General features: G+C 41.4%; 2 protein-coding genes across 2 annotated transcripts; both read right to left on the reverse strand.

Annotated features, from left to right (window-relative positions):
* Positions 1–7,169: 7,169 nt before the first annotated feature.
* On the reverse strand, positions 7,170–8,404 carry LOC136503070 (uncharacterized). Its single transcript, XM_066498266.1, has 3 exons — positions 8,020–8,404; positions 7,792–7,910; positions 7,170–7,649 (listed from the first exon to the last, which is right to left on the reverse strand). Exons 1-3 carry the CDS (start codon positions 8,402–8,404, stop codon positions 7,170–7,172), a joined length of 984 nt encoding a protein of 327 aa, XP_066354363.1.
* Positions 8,405–8,417: 13 nt separating this feature from the next.
* LOC136503071 (uncharacterized) lies at positions 8,418–9,951 on the reverse strand. Its single transcript, XM_066498267.1, has 3 exons — positions 9,933–9,951; positions 8,478–9,720; positions 8,418–8,421 (listed from the first exon to the last, which is right to left on the reverse strand). Exons 1-3 carry the CDS (start codon positions 9,949–9,951, stop codon positions 8,418–8,420), a joined length of 1,266 nt encoding a protein of 421 aa, XP_066354364.1.
* Between the last annotated feature and the right edge of the window lie 1,446 nt (positions 9,952–11,397).

Raw genomic sequence — 11,397 nt, forward strand, 5'->3', positions numbered from 1 at the left:
CTGCAAGCAGCAGAGGTCGGCAGCGGAGGCAGTGACACTAGATCTAGAGAAGGCCATGACTGAGGATCCATGCCGGAGGTGAAGGGCCCGTGAGGAGCTTCCTGCTTCCAAAATCAAGGTTAGCCTACTTGTGGCATTTGGCTATGCTTCAGTTTAGTGAGAATTTGACTTAAACAACGTTAAAGAAGGTTAATCCAGTTCGTTTTAGGGAAAACTTTACCTTAGTTTTATACTAATAAAAAAAATCTTTGGTTGCTTCTTGATCTATCATAGTGTATCTTAAAGATAGTGTATGCTTGATTTTCATGTGGTGTACATTGTATTATGTGTTTGTTTTGTTATCTAAAATAATAGTACACAGAAAATATGATATCTAATATATTAATCTTTCAATACAGAACTTATTAACATGTCAAACCAAACATGGATGTATAGTGGTTAGCAGCATGGTAAAGCTCCCTCTAATGCATGGATTAATCAAAGCACTGAGTTCTTGAATCAAGCATTTGCATTTCCGAGTGTAGCTAAAAATGGTACCATCAAGTGTCCTTGTGCCAAGTGCTAGAATTATTTTAGACACCCTAGAAATACTATAGAATTGCACCTGTGTAGGCATGGTTTTAAGGAAGACTATGCAACATGGATAGAGCATGGAGACGGGATTGTTAGTCATGCTGAATTTGACAATGCAGCAAATAGATAGGGTTTTGATGAGACCAACCATATGGATGAAATGTTAGTTGATCTAGCTAGAGCTCATCCACCTACAGTAGATGAACCAACACCATATGCTAAAGCTTTCTATAGGATGGTCGCTAGTGCAGATGAGTTGGTGCATGAGAAAACCAAACACTCATGCATGTCCGCGGTTGTTCGATTGTTTGCTGTAAAGTCACGATACAACATGTCTATTGCAGAATATGATGACGTCTTAGATATTGTACATGAACTTCTTCCTCTAGATTCTAAGCTACCTAATGACTTCTACCAATCAAGGAAACTATTAGAGGGTATTGGTATGCCATATGTGAAAATTGATGTTTGCTACAACAATTGCATGCTTTTGTATAAAGATAATAAGAATAAAGAGAATTGTGATTTTTGTGGTGCCAATCGATATGAGGATGGTGGGAAGAAAGTTCCACGCAAAGTTTTGCGTTATCTTCCCATCAAAGATAGGCTGCAAAGGTTGTATCTACATGCCAAAACAGCCAAACTAATGCATGCACCTAGTCCCTCAACGAGTGGTAAAATGGTGCACCCTTGTGATGGAGAAGCTTGGCAGCAATTTGATAAAGACTACCCCGACTTTGCATCGGATAGAAGAAATGTGCGACTAGCGCAACTGATGGTTTCACACCATTTTATCTAAATTCTGCTCCTTATTCATGTTGGCCAGTCTTTGTGACCCCACTAAACTTGCCTCTTGGCACACTCTTAAGGCATGAGTATATTTTCCTCTCCCTTGTTGTTTCTGGTCCTAAGCACCCTAGTAAAAAGTTGAACATTCTAATGCAGCCCTTAGTCAATGAACTTCAGGAACTATGTGTAGGGGTTAATTCTTGGGATGCTTCGGTAAAGAAAGAATTTAAATTAAGGGCAGCCTACCTTTGGTCTGTACATGACTTCATGGCATATGGTGACTTTGTTGGATGGAGCACGCATGGTAGATTGACATGCCCATATGGATATGGGTGCAAAGGTTTCACACTACGTAATGGTCATAAGGCTTGTTGGTTTGATTGCCACAGGTGGTTCCTGCCTATTGATCATGAATTTAGACAACAAGCAAATGCATTCTGTAAGAACACTAGGGTTTTTTATGAGCCTCCTAATCGCTTAACAGGAGAGGAAATGCAATGCCATTTGGATAGATTTGTAGGTGCTTCAGCAACCTATGGAAAATTGCATAATTGGACACATGTACTTTGCTTTAGGTAGCTTCCATATTTCTAGAAGCTTCTTCTACCTCACAATATTGTTGTGATGCACAATGAAAAGAATATGGCTAAAGCCATATGGAACACATGCTTCGATATATGAGATAAGACCAAAGATAATGTGAAGGCTAGGCTAGATTTAGCTCTCATTTGTAATCGTCCTTCGCTCAATTTGGTGCAAAGTAACAATGGGAAGTGGGATAGGCCAAGAGGTCCATTCTGCATTGTAAGGGACCGTGACACCTAAGAGGGGGGTGAATTAGGCTACTTAAAATTCTAACTCTAAACTATGACCTCTTTTTCTATCCAGAGCAAAAACATATGCAAAAGATAAACTATCTAAATGTGCAACTACAATTTTGTTAGTGAGTTGCTATCTCTACCGCAAAAAGGAGTTATGCATCCTAGGTTCCAAACCTACCAACTAGCCTATCACTAAGCTAGGAAAGTAAAGCACAAACCAAGATTGGAATGTAAATGCGGAAGCTAAACAGTAAGGTAGAGATATGCAAACTCCCGTCGACAACTCTAGTATTTTTACCAAGGTATCGAGAAGCGCGCAAGCTTCCCCCTAGTCCTCGTTGGAGCCCCTCGCAAGGAATCCCTCACAAGGGCCAAGCTCCCGGTCAAGTAACTCTGTGGATAGCCCGAGCCTTCCCCACGTGCAAGTGGTTCTCCATTGTACCTTCCGGCAAGCCTCTCTCGGACCACTCCCCGCCGTCTTCACTATCAAGCTTCTAGCCGAACCTCCGCAGGCCTTATTCCCTTCGGTATATGGTAGCGGCCACACCACAAACGCGGTTGGTGTGATCTCGCAAGACTACAAGCCCCTCCGATGTACAACAATGGTGCGCGCAAGCACCGAGTGGTAAGAGGTGTACAAACCTCACTAAACACTAGGCCTAAACCTAGAGCAAGCGCATAAGCGGTGGTCTAACAAACCTAAGCACTTCGCAAAGTACCTACGCTAATCACCGAGTGTATCATTGAGCACTATGCAAGTGGAGATCACTAAAGTAGTGTATCAACACCCTTGGTATGTTTCCTCAACTCTCCACATCTCAAATGACCGGTTGGGGGTCTATTTATAGGCCCACAAGTGAGAACTAGCCGTTGGACCCGAGACCTAACTTTCTGCTAGTGACCAGACGCTTATCATATCCCGATCGGACATGTCCGGTCCTACCAACCGTTGGAGCGCGCGCGTTGATCGGCCTGTCTCACTCGATCGGACGTGTCTGGTCGTGCTGGCACCGCTCTAGAACCTTTCTGGACATGATCAGACGCTACTTCTTGGTGCGTCCGGTCGTCCAGCCATCACTTCCGTTCACTGCCTCGCTCAGTGTCCGGTAACTATTGCTAACGCCTACAATTGCCAAGCAACTAATCGGACACGTTCGGTCCTCATAGGGCCGCATCCAGTCACCTCTGTCGAGCTTGTTTCTTCACAATCTTGCGTCTGGCTTGGTTCCCATCTTCGTGCTTAGACTTTGCTTGATATCTTGGGTCTTCTCTTGTGCTTCTAGGGTCTTGCTTATGGTGTTGATCGTGGGATCATCATGTCGCCTTCGTCTAAGTCACGTCTTGCACCCTATTGAACTACAAAACAATTACTTGCAAATTCATTAGTCCAATTTGGTTGTGTTGGTCATCAAACACCAAAATCCAAAGTAAATGGGCCTAGGGTCCATTTTCCTTACAATCTCCCCCTTTTTGGTGATTGATGACAACACGACCAAAACAAGCAAATAATAAAAATTTTGGAATTTAAGAACTATTTACTTGGTAGGATGCAATGTAAAGGGCAAAGTTATATGATGCTAAAAGATACCCTATGTATACATCTTTGGAAACTTATCTTGCCCTTGCAAATGTCCTCATGTGGCATTATGAATTTAAGCCTCCCCTCACTCCATAATCCACTATCCTCCCTTTCTTGGACCATTACCACTTGTAAATTATTATGATAAGGCTTGCTTTTGGTCCTACAAATTCTCCCCCTTTGGAATCAAACATCGAAAAGGAAGACATTAGTAGCACAAGGGAGGGTCAAACTTTGTGATCCTTTGTATGTGGAGTGGAATAGGTCACAAAAATTGACTCTCACATTACATAGACTAAGCTCCCCCTAAATATATGCATATATATGATGGAGAATGTAGTTTATGCATAATTGGCAAATTAATGCTCAAGGGAGTTTAATCTATATAATGCATGGAGAAAGCATATAAATACCAAAGTGAAATTAACATGATGATATCAGTTTAGAAATACCACATGTGGAAACCAATTTGATTTATACCACTTGCAATAGGTGATGGATATTTGAAGTATGATGCTTAACTCCGGGGACTCCATTTTCCTTGCAATGAAACTACTACATACATGATAAGCTTGAAAAGGTGTTAGTCTCAAAGCATCCAACTTGTAGAGTAACCTCCCCCTAAATTTGTGCACACAAGTATGGAATACTTGTAGGAGACAAGCACATTGATTTTAGAATAAAAAATACCACTTGAAAGATGACATCACGTGAATGTGAGAATCATTTTTGAAAGTAATATTCAGGAGAAATTATCTACAATTTGGACTTTGGCACATATTAGATGAACAATTGTAAAACAAGCTATGTGCCGTGCTCCTAAACAATCTAAACCATGTAGGTTTGCTCCAAGGGTTAAGAGTGAAACCGAGCAAGCCTACCATAAGATATACCTAGTGTATGCAAGACAAAAGATTAAACATGCAAATGCAAACCTAGGCATGAAAAGGAACTAAATGCTAATTGAAATTGCAAGAAATTAAATCTAGTTACATAACATGGGAAGGGGAATTTGGGTCCATAGTATTCACAACCCACTTGGCAATTACCTTGTCCATAATGATGCACCCCCATGAAATGCACCCATACTTTGCCAAGTCTCCAAATTCCCCGAAGTCCATCAGACTTCTCACTTCCCTTTCGGGATCCAAACCTTCTTGATGCTCTTCATGTTGGAAATGATCTCCTTTGGCACCGAAATGCATTTGGCCCCATTGTTGGCTTGCTTGTTCACCTTGATGGCCACCACCTTGTCATTTTTCTTCTTCTTCAAGAGATAAGGTGTGGATGCCTTTTTGTCCACCTTGTTGGTGTAGGTGTTGGAGAGCTTCCTTGTTTCCTTTTTTGTTTTTCTCTTTCTTCTTAGCTCCTCCCCCATTCTTTAGCTTGCACTCATAGGACTTGTAACCTTCCTTGTGGCATACATAGCAAAGCATGGTTTGTCCTTCTTCAAGCTTCTTCACTCCCTTGATGGTGTTATCTTGATGAAGTTGGGCTTGCTCCGTTTTGCCTTGCACTTGAGTCAAGTCCTTGGTGAGGTGAGCCACTTCTTGCTTGAGTTGCTCATTCTCCATTGCAACCTCTTGTGTGCATGTATCTACAACAACTTTCTCAACACAAACTTGGTTGCACAAGGGTGAGTCTAACATAAATCATTGCAAGAAGTAGAGGCATCCTTTTTACGCATGTCAAAGATAGAACTTTTCTTTTTAGTTGCCTTGGTAAGGGTTGTACCGATGGCTTCAAGATTAGCAACTTTATTAGTTAGCTCATCATAATGTTTGCACATGGTTTCTATTTTAGCAAGTAAACTTTTATAAGCATCTTGTGAGCTAGCTAACTTTTCTTTTAATTTTTTATTTTTCTTTACAAGTTGCTCATCATTGATTGTGCATGCATTTATTGTTGCACTAGCCTCAAGTTGCTCAATTTTAGTAGGTAGTTCAGTATTGAGATTAGCAAATGTCTCATATTGTTCAAGCAAGGTTTTATATGCTTCTTGTGAACTATCTAATTTTTCTAACAACATTTTTAACTTCTTTTGTTGGCTAGTGCAAGCCTTAGCATATTTAAGATTTTCTTGCACAAGTTTATTAAGAGAAGGCATTTCATCATCACTATCACTCTCACTGGAGGATGAGCTTTCGTTACCTCGTGCCATAAGGCACACACGAGAAGAGCTTGATGATGAGTGCTTGTGGCCTCACCTCTTATGATGGTCTTCTTCTTTTCTTGAAGAATCATCCCATGACCTTATTGATGTGAGGGCTTTGTCCTTGCATGCCTTCTTCTTTGTCTTGGGTGTGGGCTTGTTTGGACAAACTTCCATAAAGTGCCCCAAGTCACCGCATCCATAACATCATTTCTTTCTTTGCTCATTTCTTTGATTGGTGAAGATGAAATCTTGAATTTGGATGGGCACACCCTTGATATTGAGCCTTTGGATCATCTTCTCAACCTTGTTGATAAGTTTGATTGATTCTTCATCAAGGTCAGAGGTGGAGGAGGAAGATTGATCATCATTACTTGAATCTTCATCATCATCATCTTCATCTTCACTTGAGGAGCTTGAGCTTGAGCTTGTCTCAACTTGCTTGCCCTTCATCTTCTTTTTCTCACTACATGTGAGAGCTTTGCCTTTGATTGATGACGAGGCTTCTTCTTGACCCATCTTCTGTGACATTTCAAATGCCACTATCTTGCCAATGACTATGGCCAGGGTCATGGTGCTCAAGTCCTCCATGTTGTGAAGGATGGTGATGATGCTTGTATATTTCTTTTGTGGTAGCACAGAGATGATCTTCCTCATGATGTCCATATCATCTAGGTTCGTTAATCCTATTGAATGGAGCTCATTGATAATTAGATGAAAACGAGAATACATATCACGAATAAGCTCATCATCATTTATTTTAAAGGAATCCTAATTTTATTTAGCTAGACAATGTTTTTGCTCACAGACATTACTTGTGCCGTCATGGAGCTCTTGGAGTTTTAACCAAATTTCATGTGCTGTATTTAAAGTGAACACTTGGTTAAACACATCCATGCTAAAAGATTCAAACCAATGTTTAAAATAGCGAGCTATTGAAAATAGCGGCAATTTTTTTCCAGAAGCTATGCAGCTATAGCGGCGCTATGCCAGATAGCGTTTTTATAAAAAAAACATGAAAAACACCAGTAATTGATAAAAAACATGGCAAATATGAAATTCGATGAACACAAATATGTTTCTAAGGTTCCACAATTCTAGGTAACATTACCAAATACCAAATGACATTACAACATGATTTATGAATGTTTAACCATCCAAAATACCAAATTAGTAGCAAATGATAACTAATAAGTAGAAAATAACTAATTAAAGTGCCATTGTTGTAGTGCAATTTCAAGGACACAAGTGCAATCTAATCTGAGATGGACTTCTTAGAGTCAGACTGAGAAGATGGATCACTTGCAGACTGGCGGTGCACGCCAACATCATGATCATCATCATTTTCTATATCACAAGATGAAGCAGCTACAATCTCAGGCACATATTGTTTGCCATCATTAATATCAGTGATCTTCTTCACCCCCTTCTTTAACCTAGGGCGGACAACTCTCTTCCTTTTAACATGTTCTGGTTCTGCTGGTGCAACCTCTTGTTCCTGTTCTTTCTCACCTTCAGCTTGGTGATCTTTTGGTTCTTCTTGTTCATCATCCGCTGCAAGTGCAACTCCAGTGATAAATTCATTATCATCATCTTCTAGAATATCTACAACTTGCTTCTCAATGGGGTCCTTTGCCTTATTCTCTCTTTTATGTTTCAGCCTGGAGTTAAATTTTACATACACGAGGTCACTCATCCTGCCATGAAGCAATTTGTTCCTTCTCTTTGAGTGAACCTGTGCAGCCAATTGGAATCGCAATAAATCCAAAATAAATATCCATGTTAGTAGGACTGTTACTGCAGTAGAAAACTAAATAACACTAGTAGTACTGTTGCTGTAGTAGAAAACTTAATACTAGACACTAAATGATTCTTACTTGTTCGAAATCACTCCAATTCCTCTCACAGTCTAAGGAGCTGCATGTCAGGCCCAAAATTCTTGTTGCCAATTTCCTAAGATTTGGAGAGCTAGTTCCATGATTCAGCCACCATTTAGCTTCAGAGAAAAATTGAATATTTAGATTAGAGTCCATAACTACATGTCAAATTGAGTAAATGATAATAAAATTCAGATTGCAACATAATTAAATGAATGACCAACTTACCTGGATCAAAATTTTCATTCCTCCGCTGCCTTGTAGCAATGTCTTTTCCAAATGATCCCAGCTCATTTTGGTACATATTGAGTTCATCAAATATCTTATCTTGGATTTCTGAATCGGGGACCATCTTTGTGACACAAGTAACTAGACCCTCGCTAAATGTTCCATCTAATTTGATCTCTATTTTATTTGGATAATAGTAGTATGGGTTCAAGTAATAACCAGCTAGATGCAAAGGAGTCTTCAGCTTATTATCCCACCTCCTATCAATCTTTTCCCAAACATCTTTGTAGCGGCTCTCATCATTGTCAAATCTTTTGGCAATTTCCTTCTTTGCATCCAATAAACAGCCATGTAAAAAACCCATCACTGGTACATCACTATCCATCCTTCTAAGCACATTAGCTAGTGGCTCAAAAAAATTGACAGCACAATCAACATTTTTCCAAAATGTTTCAGACCTGACAGTTTTGGCAGCATTCTTCCCTTTGTCTGACTTTAAGTAACCCATTTCATTGAGCTCATTTTCCCTAAACAACCTTCCCAACTCTTTCTTGTTGTCCAGCAGGCTCTTCAAGTTCAAATAGGCTGTAGCAAAGCGTGTAATACCAGCACACACTAGATCTTTCCCTAGACATTTCATCATGAGTGCCAGCACCCTTGTATGAGAATAAAGGAATGCTGTCAAAGATCTTGCTCTCACAATTGTGTCATCAATTTTCTTAATCTTGCCTATATCCTCCAGCATTAGATCTATAGTGTGGGCAGCACACCCAGTCCAGAAAATTGAAGGTCTCTTTGCTTTCAATAGATATGCTGCTGCCCAATTCACACTAGCATTGTCAGTCACCACTTGAACAACATTTTTCTCTCCTATTTCTTCAATCCATTTGTCAACAAGTTCGAAGATATATTGGCCATTTTTCTTAACAGATGAGTAGTCCACTGAGTCTAGGAAATAAACACCATAAGCACTATGAACTACAATATTCATTACTCCCCTACCTTTCTTATCTGTCCATGCATTTGTCATAAGTGAATAGCCTATGAGTGCCCATTGCTCCTTATGGTTCTTCAATGAATCCTCTACCTTCTTCTTAGCTTTCTGTAAAAATGGACCACTCATCTCATATGCACTAGGCCCTCTCAAGGATCTGCCAAAGTCTCCAACTACCTCAAGCATGAGGTGAAAGCTAGGAAGTGTTACTGTATTGTGTGCAATGCCAGCTTCATAAAAGAATTGGCAGATGTACTCACAGGCTCGATCTCGCCTCTCTTCTCTTTTCTGAGTTGACAACTTGGTCTGCACCTTATTGCTAAGGCTTGCTCCCTTCTTTGCAGCAACAACTTCTTCAGGAGTGGACTTGCAGAACCTCTCCATAGGGCTACTTGCGCTTCTAGTTCTTCCTGAGTGAACAACAACAACAGAATTGCCACCATCTTCTTCACTTGATGCTTCTCCCTCTGAATGATCCAAGTTAACTTCACCTCTTGCCCTCCTACGTTCTTTGGTTTTGTTTTCCTTGATAATATTCTTCTTTGTGAGCAGTTCAATCATCTCCACCTTCACATCAGCTGGAACTTTTTCACACTTCTTAACATTGCATTTCGAAATGTGGGCTAGATGGAGCTTGAGCCCTGTGATGCCACCTTTGCACACCTTGTCACAAAAATTGCACTTGAGTTCATGCTTCTTTGCTACATCTGGAAGAGTACAGTACTTCCAACCAGGGTCACTTGTGGAAACAATAGCTCATGCATTCTGATCTGTTGGGGCAGAGGCAGTGCTTGAGGTAACAACAACTACACCTATGCAACAAAATTAAAAATTCACATATGCAAATTTCAACAATGTACAGATCGAGACAATATGCAGCAATCTACGTACAGTCGAGGGAGAGGGATCATGAACTAACCTTGTTGAGACTGGGACATATTGAGAACTTGAGAGGGATCCCTTTCCCTTTGTAGTCGCTGGCTTGCAGCTCAGCTCAGGGTGGCTCAGTGGCTGCCGGACTCAAGCAGGCGCCGCTCAGTCGCCCAGCCACCGGACTCAAGCTCCTAGTAGCCTGCCCAGCCGCCGCCACCGCCGCCCAGCCACGTAGCCACCGCTGCCCAGCTGCGTGAAAGACTAAAAGGGTGTGGAAGTGTGTGTGTGAGACACTATAACCACTCACTGATGCTGTTTGTGGTATGTAGGATTTAGGGTTTCATTGGTTTTGGGCTTTAGTGGGCTGCCGTGGCTTTAGTGGGCTGCCAGGTTTCCAAAAACATGGCCTATTTGGAATAGCGCCGCTATTTAAAATGCTAAGCTATAGCCTTTAGCGGCGCTATAGCGGCAAATAGCAGCGAAAGTCGTCATAGCATTAAAAAGACCAATAGCTTAGCGGCAGGCTTCTCCCACCGCTATAGCGTGGCTATAGCCCACTTTTTTTTCTTCATTCTTTGTGGGTTTATCGGGATTCTAACTTTATAGTAGGGTAAGTTACTGCCGTCAAAGTGCGGAGGCCTAGAGGTATCCATCCCAATAACTCTAAATAACGTCGGCTCAACGGCGGTGAAGCCAAAGGTCCAAATTGAGCCAACCGGATCTGATACCACTTGTAAGGGACCATGACACCTAAGAGGGGGGGGGGTGAATTAGGCAACTTAAAATTCTAACTCTAAACTATGGCCTCTTTTTCTATCCTTAGCAAAAACCTATGCAAAAGATAAACTATCTAAATGTGCAACTATAGTTTTGCTAGTGAGTAGATATCTCTACCTCAAAAATGAGTTATGCAACCTAGGTTCCAAACCTATCAACTAGCCTATCACTAAGCTAGAAAAGTAAAGCACAAACCAAGATTGCAATGTAAATGCAGAAGCTAAAGAGTAAGGTAGAGATATGCAAACTCCCATCGACGACTCCGGTATTTTTACCAAGGTATCGAGAAGCGCACAAGCTTCCCCTAGTCCATGTTGGAGCCCCTCGAAAGAAATCCCTCGCAAGGGCCAAGCTCCTAGTCATGTAACTCCATGGATAGCCCTGGCCTTCCCCATGTGCAAGTGGATCTCCGATGTGCCTTCCGGCAAGCCTCTCTCGGACCGCTCCCCGCCGTCTTCACTATCAAGCTTCCGGCCGAACCACCGCGGACCTTGTTCCCTTTGATACACGGTAGTGGCCACACCACAAACAATGGTGCGTGCAAGCACCGAGTGGTAAGAGGTGTGCAAACCTCACTAAACACTAGGCCTAAACCTAGAGCAAGCGCATAAGCGGTGGTCTAACTAACCTAAGCACTTTGCAAAGCACCTACACTAATCACCGAATGTATCACTAAGCACTATGCAAGTGGAGATCACTAAAGTGGTGTATCAACACCCTTGGTATGTTTCCTC

This window comes from Miscanthus floridulus, chromosome 14 (genome assembly GCF_019320115.1).
Source record: "Miscanthus floridulus cultivar M001 chromosome 14, ASM1932011v1, whole genome shotgun sequence".
Taxonomy (NCBI): domain Eukaryota; kingdom Viridiplantae; phylum Streptophyta; class Magnoliopsida; order Poales; family Poaceae; genus Miscanthus; species Miscanthus floridulus.